At 41.5% G+C, this 23,716-nt stretch overlaps 1 protein-coding gene across 7 annotated transcripts in view; it reads right to left on the minus strand.

The window, feature by feature from the left end:
• Positions 1-23,716, minus strand: part of ctnnd2b (catenin (cadherin-associated protein), delta 2b) — a 209,609-nt gene that overhangs the window by 5,763 nt on the left and 180,130 nt on the right. For 4 of the 7 annotated variants that reach the window (XM_063461034.1, XM_063461032.1, XM_063461030.1 and 1 more), the window contains 6 exons: positions 12,629-12,802; positions 11,166-11,316; positions 6,911-7,172; positions 4,380-4,473; positions 4,125-4,251; positions 509-637 (listed from right to left, as the gene is read on the minus strand). In XM_063461034.1, the coding sequence (XP_063317104.1) occupies positions 509-637; positions 4,125-4,251; positions 4,380-4,473; positions 6,911-7,172; positions 11,166-11,316; positions 12,629-12,802 (937 nt within the window). The remainder of the gene's footprint in view (positions 1-508; positions 638-4,124; positions 4,252-4,379; positions 4,474-6,910; positions 7,173-11,165; positions 11,317-12,628; positions 12,803-23,716) is intronic. The other 3 variants (XM_063461036.1, XM_063461033.1, XM_063461031.1) reach the window with 1 other exon arrangement.

Raw genomic sequence — 23,716 nt, forward strand, 5'->3', positions numbered from 1 at the left:
TAAGAAGGTTTATGGTTGGAGTGGCTTAAAATGGAAAGATTTAGTCTAATTTATTGGTGTCTGTTTTTCAGACAATTTTTATAGAGAAATTTGAAGCTGCTGCTAGCAGTCTGTTAGCTAACCAGCTAACTAACTAACCAGCATCTCTAAGACTCTCACACTAACTAGCTACATCTTGATTAAATGTATTTTGAGTCACCTGTGATGTTTTTGCACAATGTCAGCTTTAACACAATAACAACAACCTACTGTACAAAAAAGACATAACAAGTGTGATGTAATAAGCACTGATAGGTGGATTTATCTTTGGGCAAAGCTAAACTACAAAAATGAAAGTGGTTTTAATCTTTTCACTGCCATGAACTCTGTCGGAATAAAAATAAATAATTTCCCATGAAACGATTCCTTTCATATCTCTAAGCGCACGCTCCTTTATACTAAAACCATCACCTCTGCTGGAAACAGCTTTATGCGTGTTTGTGACAAATGTGCAGTTTGGAATTCCTACCCGCCATGGCGTCTTTCCGGGATGTGTGCTCGCCCTTGCTGCTATGGTAACTGGCATTGCCAGTTGACTCGTAGTCTGCCTTCCTCTCCTTCAACGCCATCATCTCCCTGGGGGACGCAGGAGCACTCGCTACACACACACACACACACACACACACACACACACACACACACACACACACACACACACACACACACACGTATGTTTAACCTTAGATCAGTCAACACATTATCAATACACATCAGGAAGAAACTACAAAAGGGAGGACAAGTGTTTACAACACAGTCGAATCCTTTCAGAGCAACGTGAACTTGTTCATCACTCTGAGTCACTCATGCTCACTCAAGTCTGTGGCTTCACTGTATGCATTACTTGCTCTAACCATCACTCTGGAATGAGTTAAAAACAGGGGTACTGGGAGCAGCTTTGACTGTGGCTCTGTGGGTTTGGACCATTTTCCACAAATCTTTAGCTTTTTGACCAGGCTGTGATTCAAAGAGGTAAATACTGAGTCATCTCTCCTCCCTATGTCGGCTTTAGTCTATCCTCTCTTTTCTTCTTCTTCTCCTCTTGCTGCCTGACTGCAGGCCACTCCTATATATTATCACCATTTCAGACTCCCACTGGCTTATTAAGTTTTCAGGTCACCAACAACAAGAGAACCTTTTTGTACCCAACAGGCATCCTGAAAGTATCAGAAGAAATATAAACACCCACAGTCCGAAAAAAGAGAAGGGCATGATGCGATCAGTGACGGTGACAATAAGTTGGATCTGGTAAGCCATGTCGGCAATTGATTTGGTGCCATATGGTTTGCTCTGATCTACAAATCACTGACAGCAGCCTCTCACATAGAAGCTGCTGGTTATGACGCCTGTTTGTGTTACTGCGCCTGTTTCTTTGCCTGTTATAATCCATTTAGTATTGATCCAGATGCTCATTACTGCTCTATTGGCACAACAAATCCATTGTAATATCAGCACCTAAACACCCAATCATCGACTTTTATTGAAATGCATTTATTCCTATGGTTTTAAATACAAAGGAACCATTTCCTTTATGTGCATTTGAAAATGAAGAGTGAAATTAAAGAAAGGCTTAGTGGACAATCTGTGACTGCCTGCAAAATTTTACAAATGTGAAATGAGCTTCTGAATTACAATCTTTATCATACTTATTTCTATTTTGCCGGTTTGTCAGCTGAAAGGCTCATAAATCCAGCCCTGGCTATTGTTTTTAAATGTAGATGGCTAATACGTGAAAAATGTTCAAATGCTCTTGCATAAAGTCATTTGAAATTATTTTTGAATTATGCATTAGCTCACAGTTGGCAGCTGTAGCTGCCTGGCTCTGTGAATGACAATAGGACTATATTCTATATATTACAGGATGGATTTCCATGAAACTTGGCAGTCAAGGTCATCATATAAACCTCACTGACTTTGTGATCACTGTCTCCATCAGCAGGTTCCCACTTTTGGCTTTCTGGGAAATCTTGCGACACCTTTTACACTGATTGCCATTAAATTGGGCATTATATAAGAAACTTCTTAAAGGGTACATATTATCTTCATTTCCCCTCCTGTAAGAAACCTGTATTGTTCATTTAAGCTCATTAAATGCTAAAATATCATCTCATTTTTCATTTAAAATGTTTTGTCCCTGGCTGTGAGTAAAGGCTGTGCCCAAATTAGACTTGAGGGCAATATACTAATTGCGCTTTTCTTGTGAACTGCTTTCACAGTTTTACATAAAAAAAGTAATAAGGTGGTTTGAATCAGCCAATACAAAATATATTTCCCTTTGAAAACAAAAACTCACAGTATCTCTAAACTTTAATTTATTTCTTGACATAATAAGATTCTTAAGCCACTGTCTGCCCAGCTCTGTTAAAGGCATCCAGAATATTAATACAATGGGAAAATGACCCATGTGTACATCTGTGGTGGGAGGGGAAGTACTAAGTTTGAAAGTCCAACATGTCCAGTCCACTAGGACTAACTCACATCTACACAGTGGATGATAATTGAAACAACTGGTTGAAGGAGATTAAACAGATTTTATAACTGAACACCAATTTAAATGAGATCTTAATGACTGACTTTGTGATGCCTTTCTCCTCCATAAACAGCTTCACACATTTGGCTTTCTGTCAAATCTTGTGACACTGTTTCTATTAATTCCCATTAAATCGCTAGTGCAGACATTTAAAGGCTATATGAGCAATTTAACGCTAAAAGCGCAACATAAATGCATTCGGTGTTATTTTAAAATCATAATCACTGGAAATGGAGGAATTGAGGTTGCAGACGTGACATTGAGAGCTGTGAATATTGGCTGTGGTGATGATTCCTGCTGACCTCCAGTTCCTTTAATTGCTCTTTGAGGCTGGCTCCGAATGATAGTTAATCCTCATAGACTGCCACATCATAGATGATATAAACATGTTTACAGCCAGATATGAAAAACTGTTTTAGTCATAGCAAATTTCACGCAAAATCTATAGGAAGGGTATTTTTTACTAATTGTACTATAAGCCTTAAAGCTGTGTATGAAGCATGTGGCAACTTTGGCAGGTTGAGTCTGATGCAGGCAGCTGCAGCCACTAGCTTACTGCTCAGTTTCACCTGCACTAATTAAAGCCATTAACCCTTTATTGACCGGCCCTTCAAATTTACCTGTAAAATGGGCCCGCCAGTGGGCCCATGGTCAATAAAGGGTTAAACAGGACCTCCCAACAAGTGTTTTTGGTGTGCTGCCTTTTATAGTAACAGCTAGTCCACGAAGACTGTGCTCCAGTTGTGGAAAGTGAAATTTTTGTACTTTATTTGTAGGATGTGTGTGTCTGAGCGATGCATGTATATTATAACCAAACTTCCCAGCACTAATTATGCAACATTGGCAAAAAAAAGGAAAAAAAGAGCTAAGAGTGTTTTTGACTCCACTACTAAACACATCACTAATATATTCATTCTCAAACACATCCACACTTCTGTGCACTTTAAGCACTTCTTCTGTCACACTTACAAACCGATGGATGAGATGAATTTAGTATCTTGTGAAAGGACACTTTGACAGCTGCCCCAGACAATCTATGCAAACAGCAAACGGGCTTCACATGTTTTCAACCGCAATTCCACCACCCACGTAATTGCTGTCGCATTAATGTGAAAGCTAAGGCAGCACATGCACAGTGAGGAGATGCAAATGCATGTTATTAAGAGCATTATAGTTTCTCAATAAACACTTGATAGCTTAAATAAATATGAGGCACTCCCATTTTACATTGTCACGGGATGAACTGTATCGATGAATGCTCTTCAAGGGTTGTGTGTCTTACACAACGTGATCACTGTCAAAGTGTCTCCATCAGCCCAGAAACACGGAGGCCTTGGAGATGCTCATTATTATTAGTCAAACCTTAACTTAACACAAGGGCGGGAAACTTTTTTAGTGCAAGGATTTTCCTTGACAGCGGAGTAATTTACCAGTGGTCACTGTAGTGTGAAGGTTGAACCACAGTTGAGATATATCGGAGCGCTGCTTGTTTGACTGGAATGTACTGGTGGAAAGAGTGATGAATGGGAAGATGGGAGAGGGGGATGTGTAGGCTCACCTGATCGATTGTTGGGCGAGGTCCGCACAGGAGAGATGGAGGGCGTACGAGAGGAAGAATAAGGTCGCTGTCTGTCTCTCTCTATCGTGGAGGAGGAGCCAACAAAATGGTACTGGGAATAGCCGTCCTGCGGGAGACCAAAGTGAAAGCAAATGAGGAGGAGAAGATTTGAGGCAGTGTTTAGTTACCTTGCAATGGTTTTACAAGTAATTGCACAGATTCTGGATTTATATACCCAGAGTACAGAGGCTTTACCTTTTTATAGAGGCTGCGCAGGTCTCTGTATTGCCACATGCTGTTCAAGACTTGAGATGCAGCTTTCACCACTTTGGGACTATGTCTGGGAATTCAGCAGAGAGGAAAACAAAAAAACACAACGTAAAGCTCGACCGTCCTCTGCTCTGTTTGGGTAGACGCCGTTTTGTAAAAACACCACAGTTCAGAATGAAAACGAAAAAGACACAAAATGGAGACACTAAACGCGCATGTAAATCAGCATCTCATGCAGCCTTCGAGGAAAACGTCTTCTTCATCTTCTCTGATGTGCCACTTAAATGTTCGTAGGACAAATTGCATAATTGTTTTTCTGATTGATTTATTAGCCAATATTTCATTCTGTTTCCCCCAAGTGACTAATGACTGTGGGTTTAATTGGCTCATATGGCATTATCAGTGCGTAGGAAATGAAACTTTATTTCTTCGAGACATTTTGATAATGTTGTTGTTTTGGATTCTCAGATTGCGGGCTGTGTAATTTCAGCAACGCAAATGGGGAACGCTGGAAAAATGTTCTTTGAGAAACAACACAACTGAACTGGTACCTGTAATTTTATCTAAATGTGAGTCTAATAATAAACACACTACTAATTCGTTTTAGCCTGTTATCTATCATGGAGCATTGAATGCCATGCTAGGATATAGACATAGACAAAACAGAAAAAGCACACAGCAGGCGCAACATTTTTTCTACATGACAAAAAATAGAAATGTATACGATATGCAGTTAGAACAAAAGTGAACTAAAATTACAGCTGAAGTTATGCTACATCATATTATCTGTATCCATATTCACTCGCTTTTATCTGTAATCTTTGTCTGCACTTTAGTCATTCCTCAGTGCCAAAATCTAATCATAACACAGCTGAGCTGCTGCTAAAACCAACTTAGCAGATGTCAGTAGCTGTCATCTGGGAATTTTAACTTGGAGAACTCCCACTCTTTGAACTTCTGGTTTCCTAGGGACCGCTTTTAAATCATATATCTAATTGCATTAGGGATGTGCCTGACTATTTGACTAGATGTTTAAGCACTGCTTCCTCTCTTAGCTGGCAACAACTGATAAAAATAAGTCCCAAAAGTTGATTCTGTTCATCTGGACGAAGCGTTTACAGTGGGAGAAACGTTTCGTCACCCATCCAAGTGACTTCTTCAGTCTCAGCTGACTGCAGATTTCCCCAATCTTATAAACAGTACATTTGCACAATGACTGAAACTAAAAACCACTGAATGAACAATGGGCTGGGAGGTCAGTCTCTTGATCATTAATATGAAAATTCTGTACCATTCACAGAGTTGGGTAATGGCTGCAATCACAGCATTGTGAGATGGCGAAAGATGTACCGAAATGCAGATAAGTGATTAAGATATCTAACAACAGTTCCTTAAAAAGCCTTCAATTCTACTTTTAGTAAGCAGAACCAGAGGTAGAACCTTCAGCTTTCAGGCCCTTCTTCTGTAGAACCAGCTCCCAGTTTGCATTTCAGAGACAGACACCCTCTCTACTTTTAAGATCAGGCGTAACAGTTTCCTATTTGATAAGGATTATAGTTAGAGCTGGATGAAGGTTCTCAGTCATCCAGGTCATCGTAGTCTGGATGAAGCAATCCTGGATGACTCGGCTACGACTCGGCGACAGCCAGCAGCTTCCAGCAACCACTGCTAAATGGTTTTTCCCTGGTTTTCCTGTTTCTATAATTTCCAACATAGCAGACAGCTTTTGAGCATTGTACACGACATTTCGTGAGAAACCTCAAAAAGGCAGCAGCTAAACGTAATCTTGACAAGTCTGGCAAATCCGAGGATTTGTAGCTATGGGAAACTTCCACTGCTGGATCTTCAGTTTCATAGATGCTACCTTTAAATCCTTTAAATAGAATGAATACCTTTAAATTAAATAATTTGTATTGCTTTAGTGCACAGTACTGTAATACAACAAACAAAAGCCTCACATAGAGCCAAGTAGTTACTACAGCACAAGCTGCAAGCACTGCAAGATGTGGACGGTAAATATGTTTCGTTGTAGCAAGTTAAACAAGTTAAAATTATACTCCTTGCTCTGCGCCTCTGTGTTCTCTCTCTTTATAGACTGTCCAATAAAAACAATGTAGGTGTGTGGGTAAACAGACTATGCAGGGAGCGCACAGGGTACAGACTGGCCAAACTTTAGCTGAATCTTATTTTCTGTTGCTTTGACTGGTGACTCACAGCACTAAGAAAAACAATCACACTGCCTCTGTAAACCTTCTCTCCTGTCTCAGCTCTGAGCCCCTTCACACCAATACACATCTATATTCCTACTCCTTTCTTATCCTTTTGATCAGTCCACCTGTTTGCATCTTGTGATTTAAAATGTGATCAGCGTATAAAAAACTATAAGACGATACAAAGTGTTGGTGCTTCCTCACAACCTTGACTAGCTAGATCATTTCTACTGTTTTTATTGTCACCTCCGCATCCTTTTAGTTTACCCCCTCATCAACATGGCATCGTCTCCCCATTCGGCTTACTTGTCTCCCTTGCTGCGGGCGATGCCAATGAGCTTCTCGATGCCGCCAGCGTCCCTCAGGGCTTTGGTGTTCTCCATGTTCTTGGTGATGACCTCATGCAGCGCGCAGCAGATAGCCGTGATGGTGTCATCCGACATGGTCTTCCCCACCAGCCCGCTGTTGCTGTTGGTGCCACCTCCACCGCCTCCTCCCCCACCACTGCTGTTGTTGTTGTTGCTGCCTCCAGGCAAACGGTGCACCAGGTCCCTCATGGCATATTTACCTTTGGTGGGTGAGAGTGACAGGGAGAGTACGGGTGAGGTGAATAATATATGAAGAAGATACAAAAAAATGTAGGAATGGGAGCGAAACACAAACATTTTGTGGAGCTTCTGTGTGGAGTTTGTGTGTTCTTTGTGTGGATTTTCTCCAGGTACTCTGACTTCCTCCCACAGTCCAAAAACCTGATTTTAGGTTAACTGATGATTCTACACTGTCTTTCTCTGTTAGCCCATTATTAGCTGGGATGAGCTCCAGTTCCCCAACAACAGGTGTTGTGGATGGGTTGACTTAGGGAGTAATTAAAAATAAACCGACTTATGCCAGGCCTTGAATTGATCAAAACTTTACTTTTTATATGCAAGTTTGTAACCAAATAGTTAGCCAGTTACTGCCAGCCAGCCTTCTTCCTGCTAAAACTGGGTTCAAATCCTGCACTTAGTCAGAAGCAGGTATGGGGCCAGCTCTGTCCAGCTTCTAACAATGCAACGAACTTACAATATTGTTGTGTTGACTTTACAAAGTAAAGACTTTCACACAGGAGGGACAGAAAGCCTATAACTTATTAAGAGGATTCAATTCAATTTGTTGAAGCTGCACAGCTCCTTCACCTTAACCAATTCCTCCACAACAAGATCAACAATCCTGATGCTCTGCAGTAAACTAATGTTGAAACTGCTTTCTTTGCTTTGCTTGCATCAGAGCTGCTTTTATTTTTGCTATCAAGGTAGAATGCTCAAAGTTTTTGTCTCGACTGTACAAGTCTAACAATTTTCTTATTTCACTGTTTCTGAAATCACCTGTACCTGCTGCATATAAAAAAATCAGCAAGACGATGCCTACTCCTAGGCAAAATACCTACTTTGTGTGAATTCACATGAAGACACAAAGGTGTAACCAATGTAAAGGCCATTCTAAAGACTGGTTTTCATAAAGCAGTTAATATTAGGTTTGGTAAAGAAAACCAGACCCTGGTCCAGCGTGCACATTACACAAGTTTGATGTGGGAAAGGGAAACAGTAGAAGACATTTGCATCTAAAAAATAAATGTAGTATTAATATGTATTCTGTACTTCTAACATAACGGCAAGGAGTAGTATTAACTTTTAAATAAACTGATTAAAACATGATTTAAACCCTTATACGATTTATTATTAAGCTGAACACCGTTATTCATCAAACATTATGTGGGAACCTTCAGAATCCCAAAACTTGCAGCAAAGACAGTTATTATATTCTACTAAATTTACCCAGTAGAACAATTAGCAAAATGTGTTGAAGTTTAATCATATGCATTATAAGCTAACGTTACACAGTAGACTTAAATGTAGTGTAATTTCACATTACTTTCACTGTAATTTCTACTATAGTACAGAATGTATTGTGGAAACAGCTGTAAGTCAGTTAAAAAAGCACAGGAAAATAAAAAAGTCACAAATATCAAGATATTTTTCTTCCCTCGTTTCGTTTTTTAAAGAAAGAAGCTTCTGAAAGCTGGAGCTCACTACCACTGAGGTAAAATTGCAGCCTGGCAGGCCTGCTGTCAGACACTGATGGAAACATGACCACGTGATCTCACACAGACTGACTACATTTCCCATGACACCTGAGCACTGCTGTCAGGAAATCTTGTCCGCTCTGCTCTCTGGCCTCCATTCTGATTGGGTCATCACCCTGGGGTGGCGGCGGTGGTGGTGGGGGTGTAGTTGCACGTCATGACTCACTGACAGTTTGCATGCAGACTACATGTGTTTTACTGCTGCTGTACATAATATATAAGAAGAAACTGTTACTAATTTACAATAAAACTTTATTATTTCTACGTCGTGGCAGGAGCACTGAGGGACGGCCATGTGACCAGCAAGAATAAGCAAAACCTAACTGGACAAATTTTTGGAGCATGAGCAAAGGAAGAACTCTTTATATTTTTATCCACATCCAGATCAATTTCTTCAATACAGCAAAACAAGTGATGATGCAGTGCTGCTCTAGGTGACTGCAGTGATGCTAGCTACTTCTATGACTGCTGCAGAGAAATGATCTGAAGCATGATGTACTGGAAGACATGAATAACTGTGAGCACAAAGCACTACTACTATTTTAAAATACACATTTAGTTTTAAGTGATAATTAAGTGAAAGCAATGCAATGGCTCAGGTCAGCTTTGTCTAACTTTTCCTATTTTACAGATCAAATCGACAAATAAACTGGTGTAACCAATTACTGAAGTTAAGGGTAGATAAGAACCACATAAACATACTGATTTAGCTACTGCCACAAAATTGCAGTACTGGAAAGATTCATCAGTTATTTTCACTGCTCAAATTATTGTTAAGAAAAAACGCTGAGATCAACAGAGAAAATATGAAAAAGGCTAGACTGTAAAAAGGAGTTTCCTATTGTCACAGAATCATTTTAATTATATTTAATAGTTTTGTTTTTTTTTTAATTTTATGCCTCCATCAGCTGTGGTGACACCTTGGGAAATAAGGCTGCACCTGGAGGTACTGCAAGTATCGCAACTAAATATCACAGCCAGACAGAAACTCCTCAGAACACAGACTGCAGATGCTTTTCTGTTCTCCAATTTGACCAGGTAGAAAAAGACTAACACTAAAGACATTTCCTGTGTATTTATTTATTATACTTTATTTATTTTTAATTAATTCCTTTAATTCACTTTGGAGTGACAATCTTCAATAATCCAAACAGTAAAAAGAGAAGAAGAAAGAAGAAAATACTAGAGTAGAAATATCACTGAACATCTAAAAACAGATCATTAAACTACAGCAATTCAACAAGGCCAGCTACAAACTTTAAAGTAAAACTAGACAAAGAAAAGAACAGCTGTGAGTCAATGCACAGGGTACAGAAAACAAATCACTATTAAATTAAACCCCCAACAGTTCACTGGTCCCCAGTGATTCAACACCGTATCTATGCCTGTGTCAGTGACTCACTAACTCAGCTTGTTTATTGTGGGAAGTGATTCTCTCATTGCGTGTGAGAAGAGCACCTGCAGAAGCAGAAGAGTGAATATGGTTAGTGCTAGTTATTGTACTCACCGCGCTCAGTTGTAAAGTGTGTGGATAAGCTGATGCTGCAGTAAAGTGATAAGCTGTCATGAACTGTGTAACTGTACTGGCACTGGATTGGTTTAACATTCTGATGTGCGTGTTTCTGATTTTTTTTTTTAATTTTCATGATTGATACCGCTATAATTACAAAGATATAAACACACTGGGAAGTGAACGTCTGCATTAGTTGGCTCAAAGCAAACCTTTCACTGCAGATGCTATTAATATCTGCTGCTGACAGCTCTGAGGCCTCAGCTACACGTGTTTACATGATAAACTGCATTAGAAGTACATCACACAACACGGCTGAGGGGAAAGCAATGTGTCCTATCAAAATATACCTGCATGCCCCGTGGCAGCACGGCAGAAAAGTTAACATTACAGCCTGCACACGGACGCTTGCATTCACACAGAGAAACATCACATCGACCATCAGACGCTCAGCATCAGACGGAATAAGTGGAAGGAAACATGTGGTGGTTGCTATGGGGACCAGTAGAAAAGCAGAGTTATTACAGACATCACTTAGTCTCAAAGGGAACACGTAGCAGTAAAAGTCCAAGAAACACTACCTTCTGCTTACAAAGTAGAAACAAATTTAAAGACCAGTGGTGCACTATGTAATATTTTAGCAACTTTTTATAGATGCTAAACATGACATTTAAACATGTCTGCAGAAACCAATATCACAAGGATGTACTGAAGCAGGGGAGTAATTCTCTCAGTGCGTGAAGATAACTAGTCTTCAGAGAAATTTATTTTTAATTGCTCCCTAATATCCAGAAAAAGACCATAAAGATGTTATTCTTCTCCACTGTCAGAGTGTGTTTTTGCTCTCAAAGGCTTGTTTACCCCGTCATCTTTTTCAGACTGTGTAGATTTCTTTGTATGGACAGGTGGCGGCGAGTGTGGCTACTCACCAATTAGCTCCTTGTTCCTGATGTCCAGAGCCATGTTTCTCAGGGCTGTAGCCACAGCACAAACCACCCTATCATTGTCTATCCTCAGTAACTCCACCAGGATAGGGAGTCCTTTCTCTTTGCGCACCGCAGCTCGGATATAGACGGACCACTGGGCAGGACAGGGAGAGGTGGACAGAGATGTCAGAAGACATTTATTTGTATCATTGTTATCATTTTTGCCAAATCCATTTTCATTTTTCGGAACCACAAATTGCCATATTTGGATAAAAGTGCCAAGCTATCTGCTAATGCTAACAAGCTTGGTTAGCTTGCTGTATCCATAAACTGTACACATGTTCTGCACAGACACACATACAGCTAATTAGTGCTAAGAAACAAACTGATAAACAACCTGATAGGTTATATAAAAATTACCCATGAATTAAGGCTGCGCCTTTCAATGACTTGCTTTTGAAACTCTTAGATGTCCATTGCAGGAACTGCATTTTTTTTAGGTTTTGTGTCGTTGAGGTTGCTGCTTTGCCCTCATCCGTACCGCACAAAGAGAAAACAGGTAAATACGTCAACAGTGGAAGTCACAGTGTTCCCTTTCGCAAGGTGTAAACGACTTCGTTCTGTTGATGTCAAGAGGTTACATCCTGTTTTCTTTCGTCGTCCTCTCTAAGCAACTGATGGTATAACTGTGCCCTTTGACACGCTAGCAGAAGTGATGTGGGCCGTAACAAAATGTGAAAGCACATGATCAAGACACAGACGCAGGCGTAAACTGGGGATGTGTCTGTGAAGGAGATGACGGGTCTAACTCTTTGCCATCAAGGCACGTTATACAACACGAGGTTTTTAGAAGAAACACTTCTCCTGCCATGTGCTCTGTAAACCAGAGGATCACCAGATCATTAGGAGTCATCCTCTGGAAAGCTTTCATTGCACAGTTATAGGACCAAAGTATTGGTCAGATTGGCACATATAGAAAACATTCTTAAATCCCGGACAAGGTCCTCAGTACTCAGTACTGATTACTCGGATAGAAATGCGCACAAGCATGGGGACAGCATATTCAAACGCAGAATTAGTGAGGCAACAGGTGCTGCACCATCATGCTGCTCATCAACAGTGTAATTAACAGCAAATTATACATTACAAATGCTCTTAACTTTGAATTAGTGCTTTAAAAGGCAATTTTCTTTATTAAAAATGCATTTATTTTTACCAAATGCTGATTTCAGACACTATGTACTGAAACTACTTGTTGCTCTCAGGTAAGAGGAAATTTTAAAGGGCTAGTTAAATGATGACATCATCCTTCATCACAAAATCAAAAGAATATCTGAAGTGGTTAAGCTTTTATATTATTATATTATTACATTCAGAGTGTTTTTGGCACCTACTGGAACTTGGAGAGCATCTTGCAGATGCCATTTAGTATCTGAATGATTCAGCCACTGTACTGCATTTCTTACCTTCCAGCTGCCAGCAGCTAGATTCTGCAGAGCCCCAGCTGCTCCCTCTAGGGTGTCTGGGTTGGAGCACTCAGACAGCAGTGTGAGGTAGGGCTTAACGATGGTGGGGTGCCATAACATCTGGATGCCTTTCGGGGGCTCCGCCAAGTCTGGAAATGGGCCGACGCCGTCCCACTGCGGAAGATGACACATAATTCAGAAAAGAAAAGCATTCAGAATTCTGTGTGAGGTGAGGTTTGACAGCGGTGGAGTGCCAGCACGGTCCCCTCAGGCAATAACGGGAGAGGAGAAGGACGAGATTCACTGTCACGAGCAACTTATGACCACTGGCAATTTTTTTCCCCCCTCTCATCGGTGACTGAAATCTCACATCTACTCCTGCTTGGATGATGTTTTTTTTAAAAAACAAACAAACAAAAAAAAAAAACCCACACAGATACTGTATATCAATAATAATTGTGAAAAATCTTTCAGATGCAGGAGATCTCACAGTAATGCTGCAACATAATTAACGAATGAGTAGCTGCTTCCATATTTTCATATGCAGCACCATTAGTTTTTGAAGCTATAAGCAGCACTATATTTTAAATACAGATTGGGACGCGCTTTTATGAAATCGATTTGGGATTATAGAATCACATATACAGTTTACTACATGTGGCATGTTATTAAATTACTGGGCATTTCATTTTAAAACTACTAAATAATGCATAATTGCAGAATAAACACCACACCGCTGTCCTGCCCATAAGTAATCGAGTATCCCGTGTTATAAATGCAGCTGCAGCTTGGGCTCATGAATGCCTGAATACAAGCTGTTTCAGTCTATCTCAGGCATGCGCAAGAAATACACATCCCATTGTCACTCACATGCTAACTTATAGTTAGCACGGAAGCTCTTCAGTACAAGTGAAGACACAATGTTAGCCAAAGTAAACTGAGCGACCACTACAAAAAGGTTCATTGCAGCAAACCTAATCAGACATTTAAATCAACATCACCTAGCTAAACATAGATATTTTAAAGAAGCTAACAAATTTAAGCGGCTTAAGCTAAAGCTAGCTAGAGCTCAGAGCCAGACAAACGGGCTTAGCAACAGAAGCTACACGAATCATAGAGTATAGTTACAGTTATGTTGGTAATTGCTTAATATTTTTGTTTTTCATAACAAAGAATACAATTCTCCCATTCTCTTTGCATTTGTTATAGTCTGTGTTATAATGCTAACACACAGCACTGACAATTTGGTCATTTTTCTTCCCGTGATTTCTTTCCCCGTCTTCCATCGCTTCCTTTTGTCATTTCTAGCATCTCCTTATTCCTGTCTCTTCTCTCCTCTTCTCTAATTACCCCACAGTTGATAGAGTTTTTTCCCTCTCCAACAAGCTCCCCAATCGCTCCTTCATGGTAATCATCCACAGCTGCAGTGGAGTGGAGAAACACACATGGAGGGGAGAGAGAGAGGGCTGATATATTATTGATTGGAGAGGTTATGATTTGTCTCTTTACGATCTGATCTCGGGGTTACATTTAAAATCCTTCATCTCCCTGGTTCTGCCTGGTTTGCATGCGAGTTTGCATACGGTTAGCTCAACAAATTGAAGTTAAAGGCCATTGCTCATTGCTACCATTTATAAAAATCTCCTCTCTCTCTTTCTGCCTTTCCTAGAAATGACAGAGAGAAAAAATAGGAGCACGCAGGGCTAATGAGCAATTCACCCACCGGAAGTGCCAGAATTTCAATCCCTGCAGCTTCACTAGAAGTGGTAAAAGACATCTTCCACTCAACCAGAATGTGATGCTGATTGCTTATTAGCATGACAAGAGGTTAGAGCCTTCTCCAAGGCAGCCGTTTGGTTTCTGCCAACTAGAAGAGCTCTCAATTTTTAACTAAACAGAGGATGAAACTCAGATTAAAACAGATGGTCAGAGCCTGGAAACTCAGAGACAAATCAGCATCTTTAAATCTGGAAACGGGTAGTAGAGCTGGGCGATATGACCCAAAATTCATATCTCGATATTTTTTAGCTGGATGGCGATATACGATATATATCTCGATATTTTTTTTTAAGCCATAAGGTAAGAACAAAAAGAGAGTTCTTAGTCAAAGCTGTGTCCCAGATGTCACACAGGCACTTTTGTTAACATACAGCGTAGATGTACATGAAGAAATTACTCAAAAATAAATTATCAGCATTTATTAAATAATAATGCTCCATAAATAAAAGAAACACAATGTTGTTTTTGTGCATAACAAAAAGCTTACAATTGTGCAGTCAAAATGTAAACTAAAAGACGCTGAGCATAATAACAAAGAGACAGATTTCACAGCTGCTCTGTTCCCAAGTTCTACTGCGTGACTGACAGCCTTGAGTTTGAAATCCTCTTTGTAACCATGTCTCTTAACAGGTGCCATTTATGGTTCTTATACACACACAATACGGTAATATTACGTTGAAGCACAGTACGTATCACTCCGCGAGGCTCCACTACAGTAGCCGTAATGCTCCGACAATCCATCAAGCGGTACTAAAACATTTTTTGACAGATTGCTGAGCGCCCTGTACCACATAAAAACGGTTCGCGGTCAGTAAGCACAACCAGAATTCATACATAAGGTGCACTGTCGATTTTTGAGAAAATGAAAGGATTTTAGGTCATGCAGCCCACAGGGGCTGCATGACCTAAAATCCTGTGGGCTGCACCCCTGTGGGCTGCATGTCGTTAGCGCGGTTAGCTCGCTAACACGTTGACGCCGTCCAGCCCCACGCACGGGGCGATCCGCGGTAACTCGTTAACGGAGATTTGCCGTGTTCATCTTGTCGTTGCCTGCAGGTGAAGCTATGGGGGAGGGGGAGTTGTGTTCAGTGAAGGAGAGGCGAGGCCGAGTAACGCAGCGTAGAGACAAAAATGGACGAAAGAGAGGCAAACTTGCGGCTCCACAAGTATAATTATAACGTAACATATACTATATCGATATAAACGATATTGTCACATCTTATATCTCGTATGAAAATATATCGATATTTTTAAAAAACTCGATATATCGCCCAGCTCTAACGTGTAGTAAAGACATAATGTCCTGATGCTGCTAGTTAGCATGATTCCCTACTTGACACTGATACCTGTTCATCTTAGAAAATCAATAGCAATATTTTAACTGAGGGCAGCTGTTATAAATGTATGTTGGTGGTGAGTAATACCATTTTTATGAACTTTATTTCACCAGGAAATGTAACTCTTAAGATTTAGTCTTTTGTGCGATAGGCCCAGGATACTGTTTTGCAACATCTTGTATCTTGGGACTTATATTAACACAATGGTATTAAACACTAACCGCCCTCCTATCTGTGCCGACACATTGTTACTTAGGTTTAATTAGTGTGGCATGGACCCCTGTCAGAGAATACCCACTGGTACAGTCCAAGCATTAAACAAACCATGAAAGAAATCCTCATAAAGGAAGGCTTTTATGAGGTCATTAAAATTCTGTATGTGATATCTGTATGGAATGAACGGGGGAAGAACAACAGGCAGAGAAAGCGATAAAGTAACAGGAGGAAACCAAGACTGTAAGATAAACCAATAATCAAAGTGCTAATTAAAAAACACCAGGACAACACAAAGCTCACAGATACAAATCTGATTGTGCTATAGTCCCACCATCAACAGATCAGATTTAATCCATTCACATAATAATTTGTTTTTGTTTCACCAGTTCAACTTTAAAGTCCTTTTTGTCACATTTTTCTCTTTTTCTGTGTTTTCTGATCACTTAAACAGACTCTTTAGAAAATCCAAACGTTGCCCCCAAACTGTTGCTCCTGCTAACCTAGCATTAGCATCATCAAGTCAAACTGCACTCTACGCTGCAGGCGAATGAATTTGGAATCATCATAGTTTTTTATTGGTGAAATTAAAACTACAAAAAAAACACAACACAGAAAACTTCTGACACTAAAGATAACAGCAACTTAAGCTAATGTAAATATCTAGCCATCTGTCACCTCTGCATGGTGGCTGCCATGCTCCATTTGTTGATGCTTCCTAGAGTTCACATGATGGGGAATCAAAGTCCTCTCCTCTGCAATGAGGCAGTCATTTGCATGCTTGACTTGGATTTTACAGTTACGTTCCAACACTTCCACTTAACTGAGATATAATAAATTGGGTAGTTTGTAATGAGAAACCTGTTTGCATGTGAACTAATGCGCTTCACCATTTGAATCTGGATGTTTGTGAAAATACTTATGCAGTCTACTTTATCTTCAATAAAAAAAGCACCTTCATCCATAGTTTATATTAGTGCTGGGCGATATGGAAAAAATATTTATCACGATATGAATTCTTTTATATCACGATAACGATATATATCACGATATACCACCTGACCTGTGGTCATCTGGAAAGTATGCAGTCTGTAAACAGCGAGTGGAGAGGGTGCAGTCTTTGTTTTGAGTTACCGTAAAGCATGTCGCAAATCCGGGTGCACGTAAAGCAGCACCATGTCGCAAAACCACAAGACAGAGTTTCTTTGCAAAAAATATCATTTTTTTATACTTTATTTTCTCTTGCATAAAGTTCAGAGTATGTATAGTGAGAAGACAACACTAATATATTTGCCACAGGCTATTTAACCCTTTAAGACCTACCATAGCATCCCAGAAACGATACAGAAAAGCATAAAGTCAAACATGACTTTTAAAAACACCAACATAGGCTTTGAAGGTAAAAAACTAAATTTTCCGCGAAAATGACGTCACTTCCGGTTTCGGACAGGTAATGGCGGACATGCGATAGTTCGCGCTGACTTATATTCCAATGTAGGAAGTGTTATGAACAGCTGATCGGATCGGCAAAGCGCGTTTCTGGAATATTATGTTTTTGTTGCTGCAAGTCTGGAATATTATGTTTTTGTTGCTGGAAGTGCTTTTTATGCAATTTTTGCAAAGCTATATGTGGAAGGAAACCGTGACCTAGGGCAAGCTAATGGAATAAGATGTAAGTACAACTCCTACGGTTTCATATGCAAAAACAATTATTGCGCTACCTTACGTGGTTCCAGTTCTACAGGGATTTAAAAATAGTTAGGAAAAACGGAGTGTGCCTGCTCCGACCGGTTGTAAAGGGTTAATGATATATTTTATGTAATAATTTATAAAATTAGGGTTAGAAACGATAGAAACGATAGAAGACAAATGGCACGATAGACACTTTTCTATCGTCCACACGATATATATCGTCATATCGCCCAGCACTAGTTTATATATATATATATATATTTATTTTAGGGGTGCAACAATACACAAAATTCACGGTTCGGTTCGGTTCGACACTTTGGTGTCACGGTTCGATATTTTTTCGATACAAAAAAAATGTTCATGCCTTTTTAATTTGTCATTTATTAAAATTATAAATATATATTTTACCTCAAAAGTACGGTTTTTAAATGTAATGTTGCTGAAACAACAAAATAATAAAAAAAAATTGGAAAAGAGAGTTTATTACAGAGAAATGGCTCTTTCCAAAATAAAAGCTATACTATACGCTTCTTCTGGGCTATATTCTCAGCAGCATATTAAACATATCAGGTCCCCATAAGGAGAATCATGTGCTAACGGCTGTCTAAATGACTCGGGTAAAGTTTGTAGCATGCGTGCTTGTTGTTTTTGTCTGCTTCCACTTGTCTTTGCACTAGGATGATGTCGGCGTAAATGGGCAGTCATATTCATTGTGTTCCCACTAGTGCTGTCAGCGTTAATCTCGTTAAAATGACATTAACGCCATAACGCCGCAAATCTCCGTTAACGAGTTACCGCGGATCGCCCCATGTGTGGGGCTGGACGGCGTCAACACGTTAACGAGCTAACTGCGCCACTGCACTAGTTCCCACCAATGTAAGCCAAGATGGCGCCGAGTATGGCAGCCTCGTCGCGAGCTCCCCCAAGCAACAGCTGTTTTTTGTGTTTAATTTTACTTTTTCTTTATTTTTTCACGAGTAGCACATGTCTCCTTGTGTACGACCGACAAACCTTACTGGACATAAAAGATGGACTTTCTCATCACTTTCCGGAGTTCAAGTTTTGCAACACGGACCCTCCGTTTGCAGACCCCCCATTCATCTCACCTGAGACGCCTTTGTTCTGGGCCCGTGGAGGCCGCAAACGCCGACGCAGAGGGAGAAGATCTGGCGTTCTGGTTCGACTGAGACGGCGCACTAACAGACCACCGTTACCCAGTTTATTACTGGCTAATGTGCAGTCTCTGGAGAACAAGCTGTGCGAGCTTCGGGCACGGATCTCATTCCAGCGAGAGATCCGGGACTGCTGCGTGATCTGCCTCACAGAAACCTGGCTATCGGACAAGGTACCGGACTCCGCAATACAACTACCGGGGTTCTCTGTGCACCGTGCGGACAGGTCACAGGAGCTTACTGGGAAAAGCAGAGGCGGTGGTGTATGTTTCATGATCAACAACAGCTGGTGTGATTATGCGAACGTGCACCCGGTCAAATCTTTCTGCTCACCGGACCTGGAGTACCTGATGATTAAGTGCCGGCCATTCTGGCTACCGAGGGAATTCACAGCAGTGATTATTACGGCGGTTTACATTCCCCCACAAGCCGACACTGACCGAGCACTCAGGGAACTGTACAGCGCGATCAGCAGTGAGGAAACCGCACACCCAGAGGCGGCGTTTATCACGACCGGGGACTTTAATAAGGGTAACCTGAAGAAAGTCTCACAAAAACTACACCAACACATCCATTTCAGCACTCGTGGAGACCGGCTTCTTGACCACTGCTACACCTCTTTCCGGGATGCATACAAAGCCCTCCCCCGCGCCCCATTCGGCCAATCAGATCACCGCTCCATCCTGCTCCTGCCCGCCTACAGGCAGAAGCTGAAACAGGAAGCTCCAACCCTGAGGGCGGTGCACCGTTGGTCGGACCAATCGGAGTCTACGCTGCGGGACTGTTTTGATCACGCGGACTGGGAAATGTTTCACGTGGCTGCTAAAGACATTGATGAGTACACAGACTCAGTCTGCGGATTTATCAGAAAATGCGTGGAAGATGTCGTCCCATCCAGAACAGTTAAATCCTTCCCAAATCAAAAACCCTGGATTAACGGAGATGTTCGCACGGCGCTGGCGGCATGGAGCACCGCTTTTGCCTCCGCGAACACATCGGACTACAAACACGCACATTACCAACTCCGGAAGACGATGAAAGCAGCCAAACGTGAGTACAGGGACAGGGTGGAGCAACAGTTTGACAACCCTTGGAGTATGTGGCAGGGACTAAACACGATCACAGACTTTAGAGGGAAAACCAGCACACCGCAGACCACGGCCTCTCTGTGTGAGGATCTGAACGTATTCTACGCTAGATTCGACACAGCGAACACCATGAGACCGGACAGTGCGCGCACCGCGGATGACGTCAGTGCGCTCACTGTGTCTGAGGAGGATGTGCGGAAGTGCTTCAGGAGGGTGAACGCGCGCAAAGCTACTGGTCCGGACGGGATTCCCGGCCGCGTCCTCAAGTCATGCGCGGCTCAGCTGGCTGGAGTGTTTACACACATCTTCAACCTTTCCCTCTCTCTGTCTGTAGTCCCAGCCTGCTTCAAAATGGCCACCATCGTCCCTGTACCCAAATCCTCCACCATCTCCTCATTGAACGACTGGCGACCTGTAGCCCTGACCCCCATCGTGAGCAAATGCTTCGAGAAGCTGGTCAGGGACTTCATCTGCTCTGCACTACCCGACTCACTGGACCCTCTACAGTTCGCATACCGCCACAACAGGTCCACTGATGATGCCATAGCCCTGACACTCCATGCTGCCCTGTCACACCTGGAGAAGAGAGACACGTATGTGAGAATGCTGTTTGTAGATTACAGCTCAGCATTCAACACCATCGTTCCCTCGAAGCTGGACAGGAAACTGCAGGATCTAGGACTGAGCAGCTCCCTCGGCAGCTGGATCCTTAACTTCCTGTCTGACAGACGCCAAGTGGTCAGACTGGACAGCACCACCTCATCCCCCATCACACTGAACACTGGTGCTCCACAGGGGTGTGTACTGAGCCCTCTCCTGTACTCACTCTACACCTACGACTGCACGGCCACTAGAAACTCCAACATCATTGTGAAGTTTGCGGACGACACTACAGTGGTGGGTCTTATTACCAACGGTGATGAGACGGCCTACAGGGAGGAGGTCAGCGCCCTGACCCACTGGTGTCAAGACAACCATCTCACCCTCAACGTCGCAAAGACAAAGGAGTTGATAGTGGACTTCCGGAGGTGCAGAGGAGTACACACCCCCATCACCATCAACGGCGCCGCTGTGGAGAGAGTGAGCAGCTTCCGCTTCCTTGGTGTACATCTGGCTGAGGATCTTACGTGGTCAGTACACATAAACAAAACAGTGAAGAAGGCGCAGCAGCGCCTCTTCTTTCTCAGGAGACTGAAAAGATTCGGCATGAGCCCCCGCATCCTCAGGACCTTCTATCGCTGTGCCATTGAGAGCACCCTCACTGGATGCATCACCACCTGGTACGGCAACAGCACCGCTCACAACCGCAAAGCTCTCCAGAGAGTAGTGCGGTGCTCTGAACGGATAATTGGAGGTGAGCTTCCCTCCCTCCAAGACATCTACAGGAAGCGGTGCCTGAGGAAAGCGGGGAGGATCATCAAGGACTCCGGTCACCCCAGCCATAAACTGTTCAGACTACTACCATCAGGAAGGAGGTTCTGCAGCATCCGGTCCCGTACCAGCAGACTGAGAGACAGCTTTTTCCATCAGGCCATCAGACTGCTGAACACGTCATAGACACCTCACCCTCACTACTGGAACTTCAACATTATGCACTCCACACTGTATATAAATACCACTGTTTTGCACATACCAACCTCTGTATATTTTATATATCTTATTTTATTGTTTACTTTATTTCATTTGTAAAACATGTATATACATACTATATACACACTCAAACACACACACGTAGAAAAACATATTTAGTATACACATTCAGTAATGTATATACCTTTACATATTGTACATATATTTATTACTTTTTAGATTAGCCATTTTTATATTTTGCTTGTTTTACATTATTGTATTTTGCACAACTCTGTTGCTTGTGAAGCTCGCACACAAGAATTTCACTCACATGTACTGTACCAGTGTACCTGCACATGTGATGTGACAATAAAAGTGATTTGATTTGATTTGATTTGATGTAATTGAGCATTGCGTGGCACAACCGACATACTGTTTTACTTTTGTCCATGACGCGCTTACCATCAGGGTCATGCTTCACATGAAAACCAAGATAGTTCCAAACGCCAGATCTGAATGAGGGTGGGGGAGGTTAAATTTCGGCTAGCGTTGAGGCAGTTGCCATGTTGCAACGAGCTTAGCTTGCTCAGTGGATCTGCGCTCGACAGTGCAGCCTAGGCAGAGTAGTCGAACGCAGATCCACTGAGCTCTCAACACAGACAGCATCATCAGAAGAAAAGTTGATAAAATAAATAAAAATTTTGTATTGTTCGATACATATGCGTACCGAACCGAAAGCACTGTACCGAACGGATACCGATACGAGTATCGTTGCACCCCTAATATATAAAGAAAGAAAGTGTACTTTATTGATCCCCGTGGGGAAATTCCTCTCTGCATTTAACCCATTCACTCAGTGAAGCAGTGGGCAGCCATTGGGCACCCGGGGAGCAGTGTGTAGGGACTGTACCTTGCGCAGGGGTACCTCAGGGTAGCTGTTCAGGGGAATCGAACCCCCGACCTTATATATATATATATATATATATATATATATAAATAAAAAAAACTGATAACACAAGCTGTAGATCATATATAAATAAAGAAATAAATAAAAGATGGGCACAGCCACTATGACTTCAGATACAAAAGATGCTAGTCACTGTTATCTCAAGTCCCATTTTGAAGTCTTGATTTTAGCGTCTAAGGGCCAGAATTACTAAACAGCACAGGTGCAGGGAGTTCATCTCAATATCAAGCACAAAAAATAAGACTTTTTTGTAGTAAATATTGTCACAATTAGCAGTAATTAGCAGTACATTTTCCAAATGTAAATAAGTCATCATGTGAATATTCTCTCCCCCAAGAAAGAAACTCACAGAAATAAATATGCAACAGGGAGAACTTGCAAAAGTCTTTAAGTTCCCACCTCTTACACGCACTCTTCTCCCCGTGCTCTCGTTGTAAATGCCAACAGTACTTTTTTTTTTTTTTTTTTTTACAAAACCCAGTCTGCGCTGGTGGAATGTGTTAGTAAATCTGGCTGTTTGTTGGAGGTCAAAGGGACCACATTTAGACAAAAATGGTGGAATGCAAAAACTTTCTGCCAATTTATCTGGTTTTGAAAAGAAGCAGTCAAAGGGATCCCTCAAAAAAATATTTCAAAGGGTTTTAATAGCTGTAAAACACTGTATAATGTATAATGTAAATAATACATAAAATAAATAATGTATTAATCATACTAGCCACTGTGCAGACTTCACCATGTTGATTTCACAGATCAGATGAGCAGCAGCAGAAGCTTTTTAGCAGAAGTCAACAGGTAACTGTCACCTTTGATTACCGCAGCTACTTCCTTCTTAACACACATGGAAGTTTTTAAAAGCACGTGTAAATCACCAATTTCTCTAGACAAAATTTGCATCAGTCATCTTCTTGCAGTTTGGAAGAGCTAAGGGTGCGGCTGGCTGAGTAAAGCATGCAAGAGGCAGGACACAGAAATATTCTCACATGGGTGCACTATGTACTTCAAAGCTTGAGTGTTTAATAATGAGGTTGCGATGCACATTGGGAAAATGGCTTTTTGTTATAGACTAGCTTTTGGAGCCAGTCTTAAATGGTGACGTAAGGGACTGCATTTTTAGCTCTTGTGGTCGCTGCTCAGTGTGATACCTGTGTACGTTAGCATTATCCCCAGGTTTGTCAGGTCACTCAGGCCTTTCCCTTTATCAGAATACTGTTCAGAGAAAACAGCCACCATGTATTTGTCACCACAGTCATAATCTATCAGATTGTTATATG

The sequence above is a fragment of the Pelmatolapia mariae genome, linkage group LG18 (genome assembly GCF_036321145.2).
Source record: "Pelmatolapia mariae isolate MD_Pm_ZW linkage group LG18, Pm_UMD_F_2, whole genome shotgun sequence".
Taxonomy (NCBI): Eukaryota; Metazoa; Chordata; class Actinopteri; order Cichliformes; family Cichlidae; genus Pelmatolapia; species Pelmatolapia mariae.